At 41.2% G+C, this 26,419-nt stretch overlaps 1 protein-coding gene across 5 annotated transcripts; it reads left to right on the top strand.

The window, feature by feature from the left end:
• The first annotated feature begins 1,943 nt into the window (after positions 1 to 1,943).
• LOC133617587 (zinc finger protein Eos-like) lies at positions 1,944 to 26,095 on the top strand. Of its 5 annotated transcripts, none has more exons than XM_061977642.2 (8): positions 1,944 to 2,041; positions 6,440 to 6,498; positions 6,587 to 6,691; positions 11,757 to 11,999; positions 14,785 to 14,976; positions 15,050 to 15,199; positions 17,815 to 17,934; positions 24,799 to 26,095. In XM_061977642.2, exons 2-8 carry the CDS (start codon positions 6,459 to 6,461, stop codon positions 25,566 to 25,568), a joined length of 1,620 nt encoding a protein of 539 aa, XP_061833626.2. In that variant the 5' UTR covers positions 1,944 to 2,041; positions 6,440 to 6,458; the 3' UTR covers positions 25,569 to 26,095. The 5 variants fall into 5 exon arrangements, with proteins under 5 accessions (XP_061833626.2, XP_061833629.2, XP_061833628.2 ...); XM_061977645.2 differs by lacking the exon at positions 1,944 to 2,041 and adding an exon at positions 2,330 to 2,506 and having other exon boundaries at positions 17,815 to 17,930; positions 24,799 to 25,431; XM_061977641.2 differs by lacking the exon at positions 1,944 to 2,041 and adding an exon at positions 2,337 to 2,506.
• The last annotated feature ends 324 nt before the right edge of the window (positions 26,096 to 26,419 follow it).

Genomic DNA, 26,419 nt, shown 5'->3' with positions numbered 1-26,419 from the left:
GGAAATAAGCGGTAGAAAATGGATGGATGGGTGTCACAGTGGCTTACACTTGCATCGCATCTCATAAGCTTGACAACACATTGTGTCTAATATTTTCACAAAGATAAAATGAGTCATATTTTTGGTTCATTTTTAATAGTTAAAACAAATTTACATTATTGCAATCAGTTGATAAAACATTGTCCTTTACAATTATAAAAGATTTTTACAAAAATGTACTACTCTGCTTGCATGTCAGCAGACTGAGGTAGATCCTGCTGAAATCTTATGTATTGAATGAATAGAGAATCGTTTTGAATCGGGAAAATATCATTTTTGAATCGAGAATCGAGAAAAATCGATTTATAATCGAATTGTGACCCCCAAGAATCGATATTGAATCGAATCGTGGGACACCCAAAGATTCGCAGCCCTAGTAAATAGACTCCAACAAGTCAATAACATCAACAAAGTTCACCTTTGTACATTCACGCACAGTATAAAACTTTTAGTGGACAAAATGAGACAAAGGAGTGGAAGATTTTACATGTAAACAAACTGTTTATTGTACTGTGAGTTCAAGAACCGCTGAAATTAGTAGGACAAAACGATGTTCACCAAATACTCTCGTCAGTGAAGCATACACACAAACATATTAAACAGTGGGCTTTCTAACAATTGGGAAGGGTCGTGTCATGTTTGTCCTCAAACAAAAAATTATTTCCCCCCCCCATCTTTTTAAATTTTCAATCCATTTTTTAAAAATGCTCCAGGGAGCCACGAGAGAGCCGCATGCGACTCGAGAGCCATGGGTTGCTGACCCCTATGTGCATACTTGCCAACCTTGAGACCACCAATTTCGGGGGGTTGGGGGGGGGGGGGGGGGCGTGGTTGGGGCGTGGTTAAGAGGGGAGGAGTATATTGTATATTGACAGCTAGAATTCACCAAGTCAAGTATTTCATATATATATATATATATATATATATATATACACATCCTGAAAATATGCAAACAAAACTGTGTTTAGATAATTGATACTTCAAATTTGCATAAATAAATATTAAGGAATATAACATAACTTGACTTCTGAGAGCTTCAAAATGTAATGAATAAAATGCTAAAGTTGTTGATAAACAAGCAATTATTTTAATAATTAAATATGGTCATTTTAAATGAATTATTATGATCATTTAAAATTAATTATTGCAAATATGTTTATTTTAATGTATAATTCTATGGCTAAGGAGTCAGAAAAAATACAAATAAAAATATAATAAATGTTGATGTTTTTAGCATATTATAGTAAAAATGTATATATATATATATATATATTTTAATTAATATATATATTTATTTTTAGGTAAGATAAACATAATAATACAATTTATCTCTAGTCTGGATGATTTAGTTCTTGTCACCCTGTTGTCCTCCCGTCATGAAAAAAGGCTGTCCTCACTCAGGTCGCATGGAGCTGGAGGGGGCGTGGCCTCCAGCTCCGGCTGAAAATCGGGAGATTTTCGGGAGAATATTTGTCCCGGGAGGTTTTCAGGAGAGGCGCTGAATTTCGGGAGTCTCCCAGAAAATTCGGGAGGGTTGGCAAGTATGCCTATGTGCCTATGTGCTATTGTATTGATGTGGGATCTAGACCGAGGATGTCGTTGTGGCTTGTGCAGCCCTTTGAGACACTTGTGATTTAGGGCTATATAAATAAACATTGATTGATTGATTGTATGCTGAGCTGTTGTGTAGCTGCTAGCTCCGAGTAGCCGATAGCCGAGTACCGTGTAATACAAAGTACTAATTTGATCTAGTTAAAAAAAAAAAAACGGTTCATGTGTTTTTAAAAGTACAAGGAATAGTAATACTGGTAGAAAATCATAAAACCTTATTGATGAATGACACAAAAATAAATGCATTAATATTAGAAATGTAGTATAACTGGCTGTAACCGGAAATAGATTGTCACGTGACTTAAGTCCTGCCGGGAATATCGTCGTTATAAACACAAACAGGCAGATGCAAACGGCGAATAACCTCGCTAGTCACCCTCGCCTGGGACAGGTAACACCGTGGACATTTTTGGGACTTAGATGCTTTAAAAAATGTTTTTGGAAATAACGTCAGTTTTCGTTACTTTGTTGCTGCGGGGCTCTCGCTAGCTTAGCCAGTAGCCTGCTGCCATAGCAACCATCCAGGAACACTGGCTAATGTTGTTATGCTAGCAACGAACATTTTTTTTTTTTTTTTTTTTTTTTTACAAAATGTCAGATAATTTGCTATCAATGTCCGCTTTCTATGGTCCCCCACTGAACTTAATTGGATCCACGTCGTCCAGGAAGCGAACGCGAATTGAAACGTTGTCGCGTTGCTTTTTTTTTTTTTTAGCTAACCGGAAGCTAGCCTCACTTTAGCCGCCAAGGCCGACTCGTCACGGAGCCGTCGACATGACAGGAATAACACCGCGCAAATACTGGATGATCGATATTTAATATGTCCATCGATTAACATCGGACCGAAGACGGAACGGTGACTATTTTTTTTTCGATCGAAAGTGTTTGACGACTTTTATCGATGCTGTCACGAGTCAAGCGCATTAGAAACGATCAGCTGATCCGTAGCTGCTAATGTTAAAGTTTTCTCCTTTATAGTCGCTTTTACTACCACACCAGCTAATAAACGCATACATTAACACAGACCTGGGCAAATTAAGGCCCGGGGGCCACATGCGGCCCGTTAAGCTTTTTAATCTGGCCCGCGACATTCCCAAAAAAATGTTTTAGATCTTTAAGATGTAAAGTGTAGCTGCCATTATGATGTGCAGTAGAGATGCGCGGATAGGCAATTATTTCATCCGCAACCGCATCAGAAAGTCGTCAACCATCCGCCATCCACCCGATGTAACATTTGATCAGAACCGCACCCGCCCGTTGTTATATATCTAATATAGACGATGCAAGGCATTAGTGAGGTTATAAAGCTTTTGCCTGTTAAAGAAAGGAGACTGATCCAATGCAGCACAGACATTGAATGAATAGGGAATCGTTTTGTATCGGGGAAAAAAATATTTTTTGAATCGAGAATCGTGTTGAATTTAAAAAAAACGAAACAGATTTTGAATCGCATCGTGACCCTAGGAATCGATATTGAATCGAATCGTGGGACACGCAAAGATTCACAGCCCTATTAGTTACTATGGTCATCTAATTAGTTACTATGGTAATCGACGTCACAGCAGCTCAGACGAGGCACCAACCAGTGTGGGTGGGAAGCGTTTCCACAGACGCGGAAGGAGATTTTCACAACAAAGTTCTAAAGCTTAGTGATGTATCAGATTGTACGTGGGTTTATTTTGTACCCTTCGCGTTCATATTTCACTGTTTGTTGCATTTTTGTTGCGTTTCACTTGATTGTAAAATATGTCTATCGAAAGGGGGTGTGACATTCATATTTTGTCAATATTTAGTGTTTTATCCTTCATAGAAAAATTTAAAAATTCCATTCCGTTTTTTAGGCGGTCTGTCATGACGTTTTTAGCATTCAATCAGACATTATTGTGAGGTTTTGTATTAGTGTTCCTAAAAATAGATAAACCGGCCCCCAGACACATTTTTTTTCTCTAAATGTGGTCCCCGAGTCAAAATAATTGCCCAGGCCTGCATTAACATATATGTGCTCCAAACAGTACAGTTAGAGCCTTTCTTGTTAGAGAGTAATGCTCTATTGCAATATCCTCATCCTTTACAGACAATTGTTATGAAATGTGCATGTTTTGAATCTCAGCAAAACTAAAATAATGCTATTTGGTAACAGTAGAAGAGAAAGTCAAACACAAATACAGATAGGCGGAGTAAATATTGAAAGGGTAAAAGAAAACACATTTTTGGGTGTAATAGATGATAAAATGAATTGGAAATCTCATGATGTCAAAAATATACAACATAAAGTAGCAAGGAACACATCAATAATGAATAAAGCAAAACATGTTCTCCACCAAAAATCTGTAGGTCTGTAGTTTACAAACTACAGACCTGTTTCTCTACTTCCACAATTTTCTAAAATCATTGAAAAACTGTTCAATAACAGTTTAGACAAATTCATCAATAAAAACAAAACACTCGCAGACAACCAATACGGATACAGAGCCAACATCTCAACATTAATCGAAATAACGGAAGAGATCACAAATGCAATAGATAGTATAAAACATGTGCTGCTGCAGTGTTTATGGATTTAACAAAAGCATTTGACACAATTAATAACATCTTAATAAACAAATTAGAACGTATGTAATCAGAGGGTTGGTATTGAACTGGGTAAGAAGCTACTTAACCAACAGGAAACAATACGTGAAGATAGGTGAACACACTTCCACAGAGCTAAAAATATCTTGTGGTGTACCTTAGGGATCAATACTTGGACTAAAATTGTTCAATCTCGATAGGAATGACATTTGTAAAGTTACAAAGGACTTAAAGTTAGTATTATTTGCAGATGACACAACAGCATTTTGTTCAGGAGATAACACGCAGAAGCTAACACAAATAACAGAAGAAATGAACAAATGAAAAAGATGGTTTGACAAAAACAGACTCTCTGAATCTCAGTAAAACCAAAATAATGCTATTTGGTAACAGTAGAAGAGAAAGTCAAACACAAATACAGATAGACGCAGTAAATATTGAAAGGGTAAAAGAAAACACATTTTTGGGTGTAATAATAGATGATAAAATGAATTGGAAATCTCATGTCAAAAATATACAACATAAAGTAGCAAGAAACACATCAATAATGAATAAAGCAAAACATGTTTTAGACCAAAAATCACTTCATATTCTTTACCGCTCACTGGTGTTACCATATCTGAGTTATTGTGTAGAAATATTGGGAAACAACTACAAATGTGCGCTTCATTCACTAACTCTGTGACAAAAAAGATCAATTCAGGGTTCGTACTGGTGCTTAAAAACCTTGAAAATGCTTGGATTTTAATGCAGTGTTTTCAAAGTTTGAAAAATGCTTGAAATTTGGGTGAAGTGCTTGGAAATGTTCATCATATTTCTCGGCAGTCTGACTCAATAGGTTAATTATAAAATGGAAAAAAATTAAATACATTTCCTTCAAAATGAAAGCTACACGCTTGATATGTTGGCTTTGCACGAGCCCTTACATTAGGTTGTCATGCCAGAGCCGTATACACGGCTCTGTGTCGCCCCCAAGAGGAGAGTGGTGCATCTGTCCATCATGCCGGGAGGTTGTCGTTTTAATGAACATGATGTATGCATGAATTACGATACAAACAAACAAGTAAACAACAATAATTAATGTTATTTCTTGTAAGGAATGATGTATACATGAATGACAAGTAAACAATGTTTGCAAAAACCAATGACCTTGAATAGTCTACAAAAACACTGCTTCATTTTCTATACCCCATTCAGTTAACGATAACTGCTGGTTCAACGTTAGGCTTAGGTTTTAGCAGATTTTCCGTATTTTTCCTACAGACAGCATTTGGTGACCTCGAACAACAAGGCTATGGATTGATTCACACTGGTTTTCGCCTTTTGAAGGGCACTGGAAAATTGATCTTGAAAGTCCTTAAAAAGTGCTTTAATTTGGCCATGGAAGCCTGTCAATTGGAATGATACATAATGTTGGATATAGAGAACATACAAACCCTTTATTTATTAAGTCACAATTATTGAAATTCAACGATTTGGTGCATTTGCAAACAGCTAAAATGATGTACAAAGCAAACTATAACCTGCTACCCAAGAATGTACAGCAATTCTTCTCAACAAAAGAGGAGAAACATAACCATAGAGGAAAATCTAATTTAAAGCATTTGTATGCTCGTACAACACTTAAAACCTTTAGTATATCCGTATGCGGAATTAAATTATGGAACGGATTAACAAATCAAACAAAGCACCAATATGATTCAGTTAAAGAAACGGTTCAAACTACAAGTGTTCACAAAGTATACAGAACAAGAATTATGATCGTGAACCCTTTTTTTCCCTTTTATTTTTATTGAGACAGATTATTTATGTATTTGATATTTGTATGCTTGTTCACAAAGTATACAGAACAAGAATTATGATCGTGAACCCTTTTTTTCCCCTTTTTTTTTATTTTTATTGAGACAGATTATTTATGTTTTTAATATTTGTATGCTTACTATGGTATATTTATTTATTGTTTATTTGTTCACTGTTCAAGGAAAGTGGATAAAATTGCTATGGTATGAAAAGGGGTAGGATTAAATAAGCTCTGTTTCTTCCTACTCCTTTTCGGACTTGCTGTAATGAAACAACTGGAATTGTGTGACGCATTACATTGTATCGTATGCATGTTCGAAATAACCTGAAACTGAAACTGAGCTAAGTCTATACATAGACTTTGCCAGCATACTATTTTGTTTTCATTGTTAAATGGTAATAAGTGCTGTCATTCCAGTGTCGGGCCGAAATCTAGCATGGATGTTGATGACTGCAATGGCCAGTCGTACATGTCAGGTGAGGTCTTTATGTGTTGCAATTCAGGCAGACATCACTTGAGCAAGTCATAACGTCATTAAAATGTGTTTTGTTGTTGTTATTGCAGTTAGTGGGGACTCGTCAATGGAAAGAGAATTTTCAGGGGGTGTTGGGGGTCCGACAGTGAGTACCCCAAACAGCAAGGAAACTTCTCCTCACCGCTCCCTCAGTGGTAAGTGCACACTTGATGGTGCGAAAGTTCTTACAGTGGATTCCCGAATATTCGTCCACGCAAAATGATAATAAAAAAATGTTTTGGTGGGAAAACATGCCCATTTGTGAAATAATGAAACATAGTAGTGCAAAATAACACCAAATACAGTACAGTCACTTGTGACGTCATGCGCCAAATCACTTGCTTCGACTGTTAACTTTGTTACAATCTAGGGATGTCCCGATTCAGGTTTTTGCACTTCCGATCAGATACCGATATTGTTTTTGCATTTCCGATCCGATACCGATACCGACCGATACCGATACTGGCCTATCCGAGCATGTATTAAAGTTAAAGTTATTTAGCCTACTTAGTTGTCAGAATCATGTTGAAAAGGGTTTTAGTACTCTTGATAACAACTAGCCAGCTGAATTAGGGGAGTTTGAATAATACACAATGGTTGGTAACAAGAACCTGACCTGTTTATTCAAGGGTAAACACAAAATAGACAAAATTATACATGACAAACAGAAATGGCATCATTGAACTAGGGCTGGGCGATATGGCCTTTTTTTAATATTGCGATATTTTAAGGCCATATTGCGATACACAATATATATCTCGATATTTTGCCTTAGCCTTGAATGAACACTTGATGCATATAATCACAGCAGTATGATGATTCTATGTGTTTTGATTGATTGATTGAGACTTTTATTAGTAGGTTGCACAGTGAAGTACATATTCCGTACAATTGACCACTAAATGGTAACACCCCAATAAGTTTTTCAACTTGTTTAAGTCGGGGTCCACTTAAATTGATTCATGATACAGATATATACTATCAGATATATACTATCATAATACAGTCATCACACAAGATAATCACATTGAATTATTTCATTATTTATAATCCAGGGTGTGGAGGGGGGCGCCGGATGTAAGTGTCAAAAAGACAGCCAAAAGAGTTTGATATGAGAATAAATCTAAAGTTAAAATATAGGGTAGAAATGCACCCATTTGCAGGAAATGTAGTCTTGATTTTCAAAATGTTCTTTCTGTCTACATTAAGACATTCTTCTTCATACTGCATTAATATATGCTACTTTTAAACTTTCATGCAGAGAAGGAAATCACAACTAAAAAAATCACTAATTTTTTCATACGGCGTTGATGTGGAAATTTTTGCCTCGGCATTTTGATGGTGTGGGCGTGTGGCACCGACTGGAGATAAGCGTCTCGACAGACGTCACAATATTTGAACAATGATGACGAAAACTGTTTTCTCTGTCGTGTCAGTGTGTCGAAAATTGTTATGATTTTATTTGATTTTGTGCGTGGCATAGATTTGCTATGCGCAGAGGACGCTTAAACAGTGCGCAATTGCACAGGCGAGCACCTGAGAGGGAGCGTTGCTCGCACGGCTGCGCTAGCATCACAGCTAACGTTTGCCATGCTGCTACGTCTCTGCTCGGGGAGGACGTATACGTATGTGACGTATGACGTGACAGTATGTGACGTGTGTAAGAAGGTGCACTTGCTGTCTGTGAGAGGGAGACACAGGAAAGAGTGAGAAGAGCCTGTCGTGTAATGCCAGCAGCTAAAAGCAACTGCGTGAGAATTCACAGACCTGTGGATGTGTTGAAGGTGTGCTGGAAAATGCGGAACGGAAATTAGGGAGCAGCAGAAAAGTGGAATGTATTATTTAAATCGGTGCGTTGGAAAACACAGAGTTTTTTTTAAAACTGGATCTGGATCGGCATTTTCCCATGCCTTGCCGATACACAATTTTTGGCAAATATCGGCAGCCGATCCGATCCAAATATCGGATCGGGACATCCCTATTACAATCTGATCTCAAAACGGGTCGAGTTCTCGGATGTGAAACTAATCTTTCAAATATTGATCTGAAATTAAAATATCTCTTTTGTTTTGGCGCCTCGACACAGCAGCATAATCCTGTCTTTTTTTAGTGTTGAAAATACAGTGGTACCTCAACTTTAAAAGGAACTGCCTGGAACTTTGCTTCTTTCATAATCTTTTTGTGAGACAAGAACAAGTACCGTATTTTTCGGAGTATAAGTCGCTTCGCAGTATAAGTCGCACCGGCCGAAAATGCACAATAAAGAAGGAAAAAAACATAAGTCGCACTGGAGTATAAGTCGCATTTTTTTGGGAAATTTATTTGATAAAAGCCAACACCAAGAATAGACATTTGGAAGGCAATTTAAAATAAATAAAGAATAGTGAACAACAGGCTGAATAAGTGTACGTTATATGAGGCATAAATAACCAACTGGTATGTTAACGTAACATATTATGGTAAGAGTCATTGAAATAACTATAACATATAGAACATGCTATACGTTTACCAAACAATCTGTCACTCCTAATCGCTAAATCCCATGAAATCTTATACGTCTAGTCTCTTACGTGAATGAGCTAAATAATATTATTTGATATTTTACGCTAACGTGTTAATCATTTCACACATAAGTCGCTCCTGAGTATAAGTCGCACCCCCGGCCAAACTATGAAAAAAACTGCGACTTATTGTCCGAAAAATATGGAATGTTTTTTTTCTTCTATGCATTCTAACTCATAAATAAATGTAAATAATAGTCAGCTAACGATAGCTATAGGAGTCGGCCTAGGTAAGCCATTTAATTTTATTGACAGTTTATTTAAGACTCTTATATCATGATTAATATTTATTATTAAGGTAGAATTAATTTATTTTAGCACAACATCATTTGTAAATTGTATTAAATAATTTTTATAAATTCTAATAATTATGTACATGTATTTTTCATAATTTTTTATGAGTCTATATGATGTTTATTTAGGAAAAATATCTATTAATTTGATTGTACTTTATTTATTTTAGAAACTGTGTAATTGTATATAAAAGTATTTTTCAAGTGCCTGATTGACCTTAGCAGTGATAATAATCTTTGTGATTAACACATGCTTTCATATCATTTGACAAGGTTATATGTAATTATTGAATATGATTCAAATCAAGAGTAAGTTTACTAATTCAGTGTTAATATTTGAGCCCATCAGTCGTGGAAAAGTTGGGTTTTGAGGTCAAAAATGTTAGGAACGCCTGCTTTACAATATTATTACATTACTTCACAAAACTACTGTAGTTATTAGTAGTGCATGCTAGGGATGTCCCGATCCGATCCAAATATCGGATCGGCTGCCGATATTTGCCAAAAATTGCGTATCGGCAAGGCATGGGAAAATGCCGATCCAGATCCAGTTTAAAAAAAACTCCGGTCCGTGTTTTCCAACGCACCGATTTAAATAATACATTCCACTTTTCTGCTGCTCCGTAATTTCCGTTCCGCATTTTCCAGCACACCTTCAACACATCCACAGGTCTGTGGATTCTCACGCAGTTGCTTTTAGCTGCTGGCATTACACGACAGGCTCTTCTCACTCTTTCCTGTGTCTCCCTCTCACAGACAGCAAGTGCACCTTCTTACACACGTCACATACTGTCACGTCATACGTCACATACTGTCACGTCATACGTCACATACTGTCACGTCATACGTCACATACTGTCACGTCATACGTCACATACTGTCACGTCATACGTCACATATTGTCATGTCATACGTCACATACTGTCACGTCATACGTCACATACGTATACGTCCTCCCCGAGCAGAGAGGTAGCAGCGTGGCTAACGTTAGCTGTGATGCTAGCGCAGCCGTGCGAGCAACGCTCCCTCTAAGGTGCTCGCCTGTGCAATTGCGCACTGTTTAAGCGTCCTCTGCGCATAGCAAATCTATGCCACGCACAAAATCAAATAAAAAAAGCGCATAACAATTTGACACACGGGCACGACAGAGAAAACAGTTTTCGTCATCATTGTTCAAATATTGTAACGTCTGTCGAGACGCTTATCTCCATTCGGTGCCACACGCCCACACCATCAAAATGCCGAAGCAAACATTTCCACATCAACACCGTATGAAAAAATTAGTGATTTTTTTAGTTGTGATTTCCTTCTCTGCATGAAAGTTTAAAAGTAGCACATATTAATGCAGTATGAAGAAGAATGTTTTAATGTAGACATGCAAGCCTTGAAAGAACATTTTGAAAATCAAGACTACATTTCCTGCAAATGGATGCATTTCTACCCTATATTTTAACTTTAGATTTATTCTCATATCAAACTCTTTTGGCTGTCTTTTTGACACTTACATCCGGCGCCCCTCTCCACACCCTGGATTATAAATAATGTAAATAATTCAATGTGATTATCTTGTGTGATGACTGTATTATGATGATAGTATATATCTGATAGTATATATCTGTATCATGAATCAATTTAAGTGGACCCCGACTTAAACAAGTTGAAAAACTTATTGGGGTGTTACCATTTAGTGGTCAATTGTACGGAATATGTACTTCACTGTGCAACCTACTAATACAAGTCTCAATCAATCAATCAAAACACATAGAATCATCATACTGCTGTGATTATATGCATCAAGTGTTCATTCAAGGCTAAGGCAAAATATCGAGATATATATTGTGTGTCGCAATATGGCCTTAAAATTTTGCATTATTAAAAAAAGGCCATATCGCCCAGCCCTAGTTCAATGATGCCATTTCTGTTTGTCATGTATAATTTTGTCTATTTTGTGTTTATCCTTGAATAAACAGGTCAGTTTCTTGTTACCAACCATTGTGTATTATTCAAACTCCAATAATTCAGCTGGCTAGTTGTTATCAAGAGTACTAAAACCCTTTTCAACATGATTCTGACAACTAAGTAGGCTAAATAACTTTAAACTTGAATACATGCTCGGATAGGCCAGTATCGGTCAGTATCGGTCAGTATCGGAAATGCAAAAACAATATTGGTATCGGATCGGAAGTGCAAAAAGCTCCATCTCAGAACCAATTTAGTTCATAAGTTGACGTACTACTGTGTTTAAATTGGCGTTTTATCCACTATTAACTGGTGGTCTCGGATCGTAACCCAAGCAAATAGCGGGGATCTACTGTATTCCTCATTTTTTCTAGTAAAAGAAAAATGACTTTGCAGCATCTCTTTAGCAAACTCCATTAAAGTGGAGCTGTATAGTGATGAAGACCCCGGTCCCAGTAACGAGGACGAGCGAGTGGAGCGCGTAGAGGAAGGAGGTCCTGATCAGGGATCGACGGAAGCTGCGGGGGCTTACAGGGAGCTGGCCAACCATGAAAGTATCAGGCTGCCCAACGGGAAGCTGAAGTGTGACATCTGCGGCATGATCTGCATCGGGCCCAATGTTCTCATGGTGCACAAACGCAGCCACACGGGTAAGTGCTCCATTGAACAAACATTTCACGTACACTATCTCACAAACGTGAGTAAACCCGTCACATTTCAGAAAGTGTATATTCTTCTCACGGTATATCTTCTCAATAGACGACATTATACATAATAAATAAGTTAAATTTGAATATGCTTTAGAGTAGTCTGTGTACGGCTTGTCGAGCAGTGTAGATTTACTATCCACTGACAATAAGTCAACACACGGCCATTATTGTCGTAATAGCTGAGAACACAAGTGAGTAGCAAAATAATTGTGTCTTGCCTACAGTCAAGTCCAAACGGTAGAGAGATAAAACTGGCTCCTGTACCATGGTCTTAAAAATGACGGTGCAGGATCCATCCATCCATCCATCCATCCATCTTCTTCCGCTTATCCGAGGTCGGGTCGCGGGGGCAGCAGCCTAAGCAGGGAAGCCCAGACTTTCCTCTCCCCAGCCACTTCGTCCAGCTCTTCCCGGGGGATCCCGAGGCGTTCCCAGGCCAGCCGGGAGACAGTCTTCCCAACGTGTCCTGGGTCTTCCCCGCATTGACGGTAGTAAGTCGGACACGTTTCCAGTGAGGGTTGGACTCCGCCAAGGCTGCCCTTTGTCACTGATTCTGTTCATAACTTTTATGGACAGAATTTCTAGGCGCAGTCAAGGCGTTGAGGGCATCCGGTTTGGTGGCTGCAGGATTAGGTCTCTGCTTTTTGCGGAGGATGTGGTCCTGATGGCTTCATCTGGCCAGGATCTTCAGCTCTCGCTGGATCGGTTCGCAGCCGAGTGTGAAGCGACTGGGATGAGAATCAGCACCTCCAAGTCCGAGTCCATGGTTCTCGCCTGGAAAAGGGTGGAGTGCCATCTCCGGGTTGGGGAGGAGACCCTGCCACAAGTGGAGGAGTTCAAGTACCTAGGAGTCTTGTTCACGAGTGGGGGAAGAGTGGATCGTGAGATCGACAGGCGGATCGGTGCGGCATCTTCAGTAATGCGGACGCTGTATCGATCCGTTGTGGTGAAGAAGGAGCTGAGCCGGAAGGCAAAGCTCTCAATTTACCGGTCGATCTACGTTCCCATCCTCACCTATGGTCATGAGCTTTGGGTTATGACCGAAAGGACAAGATCACGGGTACAAGCGGCCGAAATGAGTTTCCTCCGCCGGGTGGCGGGGCTCTCCCTTAGAGATAGGGTGAGAAGCTCTGTCATCCGGGGGGAGCCCAAAGTAAAGCCGCTGCTCCTCCACATCGAGAGGAGCCAGATGAGGTGGTTCGGGCATCTGGTCAGGATGCCACCCGAACGCCTCCTTAGGGAGGTGTTTAGGGCACGTCCGACCGGTAGGACGGTGCAGGATCCAAAGTATTATCCTCTAAAAGCAGTGGAAACGACTTTGAATCCTGCACCATGTTCTCGGAGGGTATGGTGCAGGATTCATCCTCTTAAAAACTAGGATAAATAATTTAGATACGGCAAAATTCTCTCAGGGGGTATGGTGCAAGTTGCTAAGTATTCATCCCCTATAAGCTGGGATACATCATTTGGATCCCGCACCAAACTCTCAGGCTTTGTAAGTCTAAACATGGCCTGATGAAGCCTGGGCAGATGAGAGGCTAAACGTCTTAGAAGACAATCCAAACAGTCCCATTACGAGCGCTCCAACGCCCGGAGAATATCCAACTTTCTATAGCAGTGATTCTCAAGTGGTACGTCAAAGGATCACTTGATTAACATAGTTTTTTTAATTTTCCTATAGTTAAACACAGTGTTACTGTTCAAACTGTGTGTAATGTTACAGTAGCCAAAAATATTGAATATATATCATACTTGCCAACCCTCCCGAATTTTCCGGGAGACTCCCGAAATTCAGCGCCTTTCCCGAAAATCTCCCGGGACAAATATTCTCCCGAAAATCTCCCGATTTTCAGCCGGAGCTGGAGGCCACGCCCCCTCCAGCTCCATGCAGACCTGAGTGAGGACAGCCTTTTTTCATGACGGGACGGGAGGACAACAGGGTGACAAGAACTAAATCATCCAGACTAGAGATAAATTATATTATTATGTTTATCTTACCTAAAAATAAATATATCTATTAATTAAAAAACAAAAAAAAACTAAATAAATTTTTACTAAATTTAGCTAAAATCATCAAAATTAATTGTATTTTTATTTGTATTTTTTCTGACTCCTTATTACATCCAGCCATAGATTTATACATTAAAATACACATATTTGAAATAATTAATTTTAAATGATCATAATAATTCATTTAAAATGACAATATTTAATTATTAAAATAATTGCTTGTTTATCAACAATTTTAGCATTTTATTCATTACATTTTGAAGCTCTCAGAAGCCAAGTTATGTTATATTCCTTAAGATTTATTTATGCAAGTTTGAAGTATCAATTATCTAAACAGTTTTGTTTGCATATTTTCAGGATGTAGAATGGTGAATTCTAGCTGTCAATATACTCCTCCCCTCTTTACCACGCCCCCGCCCCACCCCCGACCACGCCCCCCACCCCACCTCCCGAAATCGGAGGTCTCAAGGTTGGCAATTATGATATATATGTTAAACAAAACCTCTGCCTTGTTTTTAATGAACACTTAGCACTACTACGCTACTGTAGTTTAATATCGGTCATTGTGGTGGTACTTGGAGAGCCAAGTGTTTTCTGAGGTGGTACTTGGTGAAAGAAGTTTGAGAAAACACTGTAATAAAAAGGGTTGCTGTCATCCCATTTGTGAGATACTGTACCTTTTTTTTTAAAGACATCTATGACCATGCATTCTCAGGTAAAAACCAGTTGGTTTCTCCAGGTGAGCGGCCATTCCAGTGTAATCAGTGTGGCGCCTCCTTCACTCAGAAAGGTAACCTGCTCCGTCACATCAAGCTGCACTCTGGGGAGAAGCCCTTTAAATGTCCTTTCTGCAGCTACGCCTGCAGAAGGAGGGACGCGCTCACCGGCCACCTTCGCACTCACGCTGGTAGGCGCCGTTCGTGTTTTCACGCCGGCTGTGCGCCGTCAAACCTAATGGTCTCCTTCCACTTTGGGTGCAGTGTCCTCTCCGACTGTGGGGAAGCCTTACAAGTGCAGTTACTGCGCTCGCAGTTATAAGCAACAAAGCTCCTTGGAGGAACACCTGGAGCGCTGCTACAACTACTTGCAGAGTGTGGAGTCCAAGCAGCCCATCAGCGCTCAGAACGCAGGTGAGCATTGTTCATCCACGTCAGGGGTGTCCAAACTTTTTGTCCTACGAGGGACGCATACAGACAAACTAAAGATGAATATATTTTTTTCATCAAAGATGATATAATCCAATTTAATGTAGGTCAATATACATTATTCATCAATCAAACTTTATTCATAAAGCGCTTTTCATACATAATAGAAATGCAACACAAAGCGCTTTACGGACTTAAAAACTACATCCCCATCATCGCACACAAATACCAAACACGCACACACACATATATGAGCAAATGAATGCATGGCTGAGTACAGAGGAGACAGGTGAGCAAACACTGTCACAGGAGCCATCAGACCATGGCCAGACCACAAATTGCCCCCACAGCACGGCCGAAGACCCCTGATGCAGATGGCTTCCTTTTTAAAATAGTTAGAACCATGAGTAGGAATAAAGGATACAATACAAGTGGGGGTGGCGTGGTGAGGTTGGGAGAGTGGCCGTGCCAGCAACCTGAGGGTTCCTGGTTCAATCCCCACCTTCTACCAACCTCGTCACGTCCGTTGTGTCCTTGAGCAAGACACTTCACCCTCGCTCCTGATTGGTCGTGGTTAGTGCCTTGCATGGCAGCTCCCGCCATCAGTGTGTGAATGTGTGTGTGAATGGGTGAATGTGGAAATAGTGTCAAAGTGCTTTGAGTACCTTGAAGGTAGAAAAGCGCTATACAAGTATAACCCATTTACCATTACCATTTACAAGTAAAACCATACTTGCCAACCCTCCCGATTTTCCCGGGAGACTCCCGAATTTCAGTGTCTCTCCCGAAAATCTCCAGAGGCAACCATTCTCCTGAATTTCTCCCAATTTCCACTCAGACAACAATATTGGGGGCGTGCCTTAAAGGCACTGCCTTTGCGTGCCGGCCCAATCACATAATATCTACGGCTTTTCACACACACACAAGTGAATGCAAATCATACTTGGTCAATAGCCATACAGGTCACACCGAGGGTGGCCGTATAAACAACTTTAACACTGTTACAAATATGTGCCACACTGTGAACCCACACCAAACAAGAATGACAAACACATTTCGGGAGAACATCCGCACCGTAACACAACAGAACAAATACCCAGAAGCCCTTGCAGCACTAACTCTTCCGGGACGCTACAATATACACACCCCCGCTACCCTCCCCACCTCAACACCCCGCTACCCTCCCCACCTCAACACCCCCCAACCCCCGCCCACCTCAACCTCTCCCCCCATCTCCCGAATTCGGAGGTCTCAAGTTTGGCAAGTATGAGTAAAACATATGACGCTAAAACAATAAATATACAGTATAATAAATGGAATTAAATAAATAATTTCATAACTACCGGTAATAAGACACAAAGTAAAGTACGAAGCTAAAAGTCAAATTAAAAAGGTGGGTCTTAAGCCTGTTTTTAAAAACATGAACATTCTCTGCAGTCCTGAAGTCCTCCGGCAAGCTGTTCCATAGACGGGGGTCAGTACGCACAAATAAATCAATACATTCATTTAGGCCTACATGTGGCGCTACCTGTTCCTAATAAATACATCATTTTGGAAGTGGATGTAGCTTGTCGTTAACAACTCTGTGCAGTAGGTCGCAAAATGCATGGTAACGCCGCTTCTTAACACACCTCATACCGTCGCAAAAAGCCGCTGCCTGACCAGGGCTCAGAAAATCGGCAGAGACTCCTCCCACCCCCACCAAGGACTGTTTTCACTGCTGGACTCTAGAAAGAGGTTCCGCAGCCACCGTAGCAGAATCTCCAGGTTCTGTAACAGCTTCTTCCCTCAGGCCGTAAGACTCTTGAACGCATCATAATAATCCCCTCAATTCTCCCCCAAAATGGATTAACTGGCTGGAATATAAAGACAATATAACATACATCCATAAACGTGGATGCATATGCAAAAGTGCAATATATTTATCTGTACAGTAACCTATTTATTTATTTATATCTGCACCTTATTGATTTTTTATCCTGCACTACCATGAGCTACTGTAAAGTTCAAATTTGAATGACAATAAAAAGGAAGTCTAAGAAGGTGTAGCAGGAGGGATCAGTGTTGGCTAACTCAGCAACTCTGTCTCTATAATTTAGTTAGATTCTCTTTTTCGAAAAAGCGACGAGCGACAAATCCAGTGAATAGGCTTGAGACTCTGACATTAAAAAAAGCACGGCTCGCTCTTCTTAACGCTGTGGGCCCCTCCCCCGTCTACAAAGCACTCCCAGGCGGCTTCGTCTTGTTTGTGACATTAGAAACCCCCCCCAAAAAAGTTAAGTTCTATACATTTTTGTGCTTTTCATGTTTTTTTTCCCCCTCACTTTTTGTCTCTCCTCCAGCGTCCATTATTACAATTACATGACCATACGTCATGGCCAATTATGCAAACTTAACATAGAGATCGCAGTCCTGAACAAGATATGTCCTAACTTTGGGTTACAGATGACAACACAAATGAGTGTAATATATAATACTATACGTCCTTTGTAATATTTTTAGACTGTGCCACTAAAATGAAATAGCACTTTGGACACCCCGTCATCTCCATCCCGCTACACTGTGGATGTCAGAGCCAATCTTTATATGTGCTCTTGCAGGAGAGGAGATTAGGGAGATGGAGTTCATACCAGACGCCTCCTCAGACAAGATGACTTTTATTGATCGGCTCGCCGGCAACGTCACCAAACGCAAAAGATCCATGCCCCAAAAATTTGTAGGTGAGCATTTGACCTCAGTCTGGTGAGGTTTGTGGTAGCCAGTGATGTATACTTACTCAACTGCAGAGAGTACCAGGGGTCCATTCTTGGGGTGGCTCCGAATGCTTTTTGTAGGGGATATTCAAATGTTGCTGCACACTTATTAGTCTTGTCACAGCACCCCTAGTGACAAAACGTGTTATTGCGTCATTGGGGCACAGGCCACTGTTAAGGCCGGGGTAGTCAAATTCATTTTAGCTCGGGGGTAGTGTTGTAAAGATACCAATATTTTGGTACCGGTACTAAAATTATTTCGGTACTTTTCTAAATAAAGGGGACCACAAAAAATTGCATTAATGGCTTTATTTTAACAAAAAAATCATAGCATACCTGCCAACTACTCCGGTTTTCCCGTAATTAGTACGGTTTTCATCAACCTATTCCGGGTTACGGTTGCAGTGATAAAAAATACGGTTTTTCATTAATTAAAAAAAAAATATTAAAAAAAAAAGTTTTATTCACGTAACAACAATGACAATCGACACTGCTTCCCGTAACTTCCTATCGAGCCATTCCGAATGCCATGCGCGAGGCTATTTATAGCACCGCTGCCAAGCACGAGGCACCAGTTGCCATTGTTTCCAAACGAGCGAACGATCATGGAGTCAGCCGGAGAAAAATCGCAAACGAGTCTTAAACCGAAAAGAAAACTGCAGTCATTCCGTGAAGAATATTCAAAAGCCTATCCGGGAATAATTATCCATTCCAAAAAGGGTGAAAACTACGCGAATTGCACCTTGTGCAGACAAGATTTTTCGATCGGACACGGAGGAATTAGCGATGTAAAAGACCACGTTGGGACAAAAAAAACATAAGTCTAATGCCGTTGCTAGCGATACAAGTGGAAAACTTTCAACGTTTTTCGTCGCCCAAACAGATTCTTTGGATGTGATAAATGCCGAAGTTTTATTTACGGAGGCAATAATTGAGCATGGACTTCCAATCGCACTGGCTGATCACATGGGACAGTTATTTCGGAAAATGTTTCCCGACTCGAAAATCGCCAAAAAATATGGATGTGGTCGAACCAAAACATCAAACATTATTCAGTGTCTTGGAACAGAATCCTCAAAAAGTATCGCCGATGTCATGAAGACGGAACCATTTAGCATGTCGACTGACGGCAGCACCGATTATGACGATGTAAAACTGTACCCCATTTGTGTTCGATATTTCGATGACGACATTGGAAAAGTATTGTCAGTACTTCTGTCTTTGAGGGAATGCAATAGGGCTTCCACAGGCGAAAACATTTACAAAATACTTGCGGAAGAAATAGACTCAAACGAAATTCCTCGGCAGAATTGGGTTTGCTTTGCTGTCGATAATGCTGCAGTGATGATGGGATCTAAAAAGGGTGTTGCAGCTTTCATTACGGAAATGTCTCCTTCGGTTTACATCGCCGGTAAGTACAGTTCGTAGCATAAAAAAACTCACAAAACATAACATTTTAAGTAAATCTTTTATTACATAAACAATAAATCAAATCAAAAATAATTTCTGTGTACAGTATATATTTTTATTTGTGATAACGATAACATGTTCAAAACAAGTAACATAACTATCATACTATATTCTATTACTCTTTATTAATTTGAAAAATGTCGTCATGAAGTTTTATATTTATATTATATATATTTTTTTTAATGGAATTGTTTCGTACTGTTTTACCATTTGTTTACTGTAAAAAGTGTTTATACTTTCAATTAACAAATTGAAGTCTTGTGAAAGGTTGACAGGATAACTGGCATTAACTGTCAAAATCATTTCAAACTATTGAAGTTAGCTTACAGAATAAACATGTCAATCAACCCATATGATTTTTGCTGTAATATTTTTGTTTTGAAAAGTCACTGTGACTGATAGAAAAGTGATGGTTTTAGCAACATTTTAACCTGTCTGAATGCTAATAATCATTTTGCGTCGGGGGGCGAAGGAACCCCCCACCAGGACTTTGTCCTGGACCTACCGGGGCCTGCGGCCCCTGGACCCTGGCTACTAGGTTTTTCTGATTTCAAAAGTTGGCAGGTATGTCATAGGGTACATTAAACATGTTTCTTATTGCAGTTAAGTCCTTAAATAAAATAGTGAACATCCTAGACAACTTGTCTTTTAGTAGTAAGTAAACAAACAAAGGCTCCTAATTAGTCTGCTGACGTATGCAGTAACATATTGTCCATCCATCCATCTTCTTCCGCTTATCCGGGGTCGGGTCGCGGGGGCAGCAGCCTAAGCAGGGAAGCCCAGACTTCCCTCTCCCCAGCCACTTCGTCCAGCTCCTCCCGGGGGATCCCGAGGCGTTCCCAGGCCAGCCGGGAGACATAGTCTTCCCAACGTGTCCTGGGTCTTCCCCGTGGCCTCCTACCGGTCGGACGTGCCCGAAACACCTCCCTAGGGAGGCGTTCGGGTGGCATCCTGACCAGATGCCCGAACCACCTCATCTGGCTCCTCTCCATGTGGAGGAGCAGCGGCTTTACTTTGAGCTCCCCCCGGATGACAGAGCTTCTCACCCTATCTCTAAGGGAGAGCCCTGCCACCCGGCGGAGGGAACTCAACATATTGTGTCATTTATCATTCTATCAACATTATTAAGGACAAGTGGTAGAAAATGAATTATTAATCTACTTGTTCATTTACTGTTAATATCTGCTTACTTTCTCTTTTAACATGTTCTATCTACACTTCTGTTAAAATGTAATAATCACTTAATCCTATGTTGTTTGATACTTTACATTAGTTTTGGATGACACCACAAATTTGGGTATCAATCCGATACCAAGTAGTTACAGGATCAGACATTGGTCATATTCAAAGTCCTCATGTGTCCAGGGACATATTTCCTGAGTATATAAACATAATATACATTTTAAAAAAACTAAACACAACAGAACAAATACCCAGAACCCCTTGCAGGACTAACTCTTCCGGGACGCTACAATATACACCTCCCCCCCTCAACCCCGCCCACCTCAACCTCCTCATGCTCTCTCAGGGAGAGCATGTCCCAAATTCCAAGCTGCTGTTTTGAGGCATGTAAAAAAAAAAAAAAAGCACTTTGTGACTTTAATAATAAATATGGCAGTGCCATGTTGGCATTTTTTTCCATAACTTGAGTTGATTTATTTTGGAAAACTTTGTTACATTGTTTAATGCATCCAGCGGGGCATCACAACAAAATTAGGCATAATAATGTGTTAATTCCACCACTGTATATATCGGTATCAGTTGATATCAGAATTGGTAATTAAGAGTTGGACAATATCGGCACAAAAGCCATTATCGGACATCTCTAGTAAATATGTAAACATGATGTGAAGTTGGGGGACCCCGACTCTTCAAAGTGGCGTGCACAGGAAGTGATATCATCAAAATGAATAAATGAATTCAGCGATTGTACACCGAAACATATTTGGCACAATCTAAAAGTATGTAGATTGAAAATAATATATATATATATATATACGTATATGTCTGTGTGTGTAAATGTGTATATATATTAGAGATGCGCGGTTTGCGGACACAACCGCAGAGTCCGCGGATTATCCGCGGGTCGGGCGGTTGAAATAAAAAAAAAATTAGATTTTATCCACGGGTCGGGTCGGGCGGTTGAAATAAAAAAAAATTAGATTTTAAATAGATTCAGGCGGGTGGCAGTTAAACCAATTCGGAAATATATATACATAGTTAAATGTTGTTACCCACATACGAAAAACGAGCAGCACTCTTTGAAACAGTCAATTATTTATCATCAGGCACCTGCAGAATATGCCACAATAGAAGAAGAAAAAAAAAAAAGATGGCAACGCTGGCAGCAAACGTGGTACGCGACAAACTAAAAAAGGGAATACTAAAGACCAGGGGAAAAAAAGGCCAGAAAAGTTCAGCGTGGACTCGTTTTTATGAGGTTGTAAATCAGGATGATAGTAATGCTGGCTACGTGATTTGCAAGAGCTGCGACGCTGTTTATGTCTACGACAGTCACAAAACCGGGACATCTAACATGGTGCATCACATTTGTGCAAAACCCCGAACCTCCACAAACACCCTGAGCATGAGCAGTTTGGTCCGCCGTGATCCCAGAAGAGTGCCACAGGATGTTAAAACAAGATAGAACGCAGCTGCCTGCAGCAGTTTGAGTGACGCGCGCGCGCTTGGAGGTGCGCTCAGCGCGGCTCCCAGATGATTGCGCACTGGTGTGCGTCTGGGCCGTGACAGCGTGGCACGCATTGAATGTCTCTGCTGCATTGGATCAGTCTCCTTTCTTTAACAGGCAAAAGCTTTATAACCTCACTAATGCCTTGCATCGTCTATATTAGATATATAACAACGGGCGGGTGGCGGATGGCGGGCGGGTGCGGTTTTGATTAAATGTTAGTTTGAGTGGATGGCGGATGGTTGACGACTTTTGTGATGCGGTTGCGGATGAAATAATTGCCTATCCGCGCATCTCTAATTCTTATTAAAAAAAAAAATTATATATATATATATATATATATACATACATACATACATACATATATACACACACACACACAGTGGAACCTCAATTTACGATCTTAATTGGTTCTTGAATGTGGTTTGCCAACTGAATTGATCATAAATTTCCCCATAAGAAACAATGTAAACATAAATAATTGGTTCTAGACTGGACAAATGTCCCTATTTTATAATAAAAATGTACACTTTGAAGACACTATATTGTGTATATACACTGTTGTAAAAGGTCTCTTTGCCGTGAGGGTTATCCTGAGTCCGAAAGATCCTCCGTGAGCCCGGTAGACAGTTTCAATACAGTCTTTTTTTTACTCAAACACAGCAGTTTGGAATTGCTTTTCAGCAGTCTGTTTTAGGCGTGTCTCTCTCGCTCTCTCTCCAACTCCATACATACTTGCCAACCCTCCCGATTTTCCTGGGAGACTCCCGAATTTCAGTGCCCCTCCCGAAAATCTCCCGGGGCAACCATTCTCCCGAATTTCTACCGATTTCCACCCGGACAACAATATTGGGGGAGTGCCTTTAGCGTCCTCTACAACCTATCGTCACGTCCACTTTTCCTCCATACAAACATCGTGCCCGCCCAGTCACATAATATATGCGGCTTTTACACACACATAAGTGAATGCATGCATACTTGATCAACAGCCATACAGGTCACACTGAGGGTGGCCGTATAAACAACTTTAACACTGTTACAAATATGCGCCACACTGTGAAACCACACCAAACAAGAATGACAAACACATTACGGGAGAACATCCGCACCGTAACACAACATAAACACAACAGAACAAATACCCAGAACCCCTTGCAGCACTAACTATTCAATATACATCCTCCCGCTACCACCAAACCCCGCCCACCTCAAAAAAAAAAAAAAACATCTCCCAAATTCGGAGGTCTCAAGGTTGGCAAGTATGCCTCCGTGTCTCGTTCCGGCTGCTGCTAATAAAGGCGACAGGTGATTAGATAACAAGGCCCACCTGGGCCATCTACTCACCTGTCGCTGTCTTCGAGGCCGGTCCTTGCACACCCCGTTCTGCGGCAAGCCCGCAGGCCACGCCCCCCTCCACAACTGTATATGTAACAAACCAACAGAAGCGGGTTGTGGCTGAACAAACTTTTTTTTTTATCCAAACACAACAACAACAGCCAGCTGAACTGTCAATGTGTCCGCACACACACAAAAGTCCCTTTGGTGCTCTTCAAAATGTTACCAAACATGTTGCTAGAAAAAAGGAAAATCATTTGACCTTGTGTCCTTGAATATTGGCATTTGTTGAACAGTCTGGGAGTGGTAAACAAGCATAGCGTCACATTCCAGATACTGCTAGCGTTAGAACAAACTAACAGTGTGAGGCGGTCCTCCATCGGCTTGCTGCATTCTCCTTCGCTGTAATAAAAGTCCCCTCTGGCATATTTTTTCTAAAAAAGTCCGGTCTTATCACAGTTAAAAACTTGCTACGGTAGAAAGCCTCCTTCGCTGATAAAATCGTCTGAGCAGCCTAGCCGTGCTGCTGTCAATGACGGCTCGTTTTTTAAAAACTTTTTCAAACACCCACGGCTCGCCTTAAATTGTTCTTCCGTCACTTTTGGACATCAGGTAATGGCAAGCCTTCCCTCAAATGATAGCCTTGGGAATGCTATCACCAGCGAGCCAGTCACATAATATCTACGGCTTTTTTACACACACAAGTGAATGCAAGTCATACTTGGTCAACAGCCATACAGGTCACACTGAGGGTGGCCGTATGAACAACTTTAACACTGTTACAAATATGCGCCACACTGTGAATCCACACCAAACAAGAATGACAAACACATTTCGGGAGAACATCGGGCGGGTGGCGGATGGCGGGCGGGTGCGGTTTTGATTAAATGTTAGTTCGGGTGGATGCGGATGGTTGACGACTTTTGTGATGCGGTTGAAATAATTGCCTATCCGCGCATCTCTTATATATATATATATATATTGTAAAAAAAATGTTTATAGGATTTTTCAAAATGTATTGATTTAGAATTGAGATGATTCAGATGTAAATAGATTTTTTTTCGTGCACCCCGACTTCCATCCATCCATTTTCTACCGCTTGTCCCTTTCGGGGTCGCGGGGGGTGCTGGAGCCTATCTCAGCTGCATTCGAGCGGAAGGCGGTGTACACCGTGGACAAGTCACCACCTCATCGCAGAGCCAACACAGATAGACAGACCACATTCACACACACAATTATTGAGACCACTTACGAAAGAAAACCGAGGCTGAAAAGCAAGTCCTCTGAAAAGTGTGTTACTGTACATCTGGCATAATAGTTGTTTTTCATAACTGCAGGACAAAAGCACATTCGTGTCAGTCTTGGAATTGCACCTTATGACAACGGCGAGACACATCCAGGAGACCTGGAAGTCCTGCACGGTCCTGGGGGAGGAGGCAGCGGTGGAATGGTGGACACACTTCAGCCTCTTCATCTCCCTACCAGTCACCCGCCATGCCTCACCGAACTCCGGTCCATCCACGGCGCGGCTCACACGCCGGGCGCTTTCAGCCTGGGGCTGGACTACACCGCCGTCGGGCCGGGCGGCGCCGGTGTGGGTAGAAGGGAGGCGGCAGAGGGCCACGAGGACCTTCCGGTGGGGCGAAGCTCGCCCAGCAACGGTTGCCAGGACTCTACGGACACGGAGAGCATGCCGGACGAGGCGTGCAACAGCACCGCCCCCGGTCCGCTGGTGCACAGCAACAACGGGCACCACATCGCTCCTCCCCCGCACTACCAGAGGCACAGTCACGCCAAAGACCGGGAGATGAAACGGGAGGACGGAGGCTACCATGCGCCCCCTGCCCCCGGCCTTGCCCCGGCGCCCAGTTCACCCACGGCGCCCTCCAGGGAGACCCTCCGCGTGGTTGACGGCGAGGGGCGAACGGTGCGCTGCTTCCGCTGCGACCACTGCCGTGTGCTCTTCCTGGACCACGTCATGTTCACCATCCACATGGGCTGCCACGGCTTCCGCCAGCCCCTGGAGTGCAACATCTGCGGCCACCGCAGCCGAGACCGCTACGAGTTTTCCTCGCACATCGTCCGCGGCGAGCACATCCTGGACTGAGGACGAGGACCCGGCGGGGGGTTTTGGTCTGCGCCGCACGTAAGGCACGTTTAAGAAAGCTAGTACTATTACTCGGAACGCACTTTCAAAACACTTTTCCCCGTCCGCACGTGTGCCTTGCTCCCAAATTGAGGATTCGCACCTCGCGCACATTCTTGTGGTAAAAGAGATGTAAGCACTTTAAATATGAAGTCAAACGTGAGGAAGACCTCATTTCCCCACAAAGATCAAGTTTACTACAGGCTGGAAAAAAACATGCAGAGAATGGAAGTGCAGACCAAAACCAGGAGTCAGTCCAAAGTCCTCACCTTTTATAAGTTGTCTGTGAAACTTCAAAGCACTTTTTGTTGAGGGAGTGACGGGCCAACATGCGTCTGCTTTTTGTCGTCTTTCCGCAAGTGACAGTAACGAGTATTTTGAAGGCCTTTATTTGGATGGATTGTGTGTGATTTCTTTTATTACTGCTTTTGTTGCACTGATACCTGCCAGGAGGTCCTGGTTTTATTAAAGTCTTTTATAGAATGACAGTCATCACCTGCACATTTCTCTTTCCGAATATAAGAAAACATCTCACATCAATTCCAACATCTGCTTGTATTGTGCCTCTTAAGTCAGGGGTGTCCAAACCTTTGGACTCGGGGGCCACATTGGGCTAACAAAATTTGCTGAGGGTCGAAAGCCGACTGCACGTAAAGTAGCTATATATATATATAAAAATATATATGTATATATATATATATGTGTATATATATATATATATATATATATATATATATATATATATATAAATGGTTGCGTTTTAGATCAGTTGTTCCTCCCAGGGAATTCAAGTCACAAGTCGCTCCCAAGCT

Source organism: Nerophis lumbriciformis, linkage group LG18 (genome assembly GCF_033978685.3).
Source record: "Nerophis lumbriciformis linkage group LG18, RoL_Nlum_v2.1, whole genome shotgun sequence".
Lineage (NCBI taxonomy): Eukaryota > Metazoa > Chordata > Actinopteri > Syngnathiformes > Syngnathidae > Nerophis > Nerophis lumbriciformis.
The sequence above is the reverse complement of the archived record's forward strand: the minus strand, read 5'-3'. Positions and strand labels throughout refer to the sequence as shown.

Coding starts and splice junctions, on each gene's coding strand:
- LOC133617587 (XM_061977642.2), top strand. CDS start 6,459: ATGGATGTTGATGACTGCAATGGCCAGTCGTACATGTCAG. Junction 6,499..6,586: donor TGGCCAGTCGTACATGTCAG/GTGAGGTCTTTA, acceptor TTGTTATTGCAG/TTAGTGGGGACTCGTCAATG. Junction 12,000..14,784: donor GCACAAACGCAGCCACACGG/GTAAGTGCTCCA, acceptor ATGCATTCTCAG/GTAAAAACCAGTTGGTTTCT.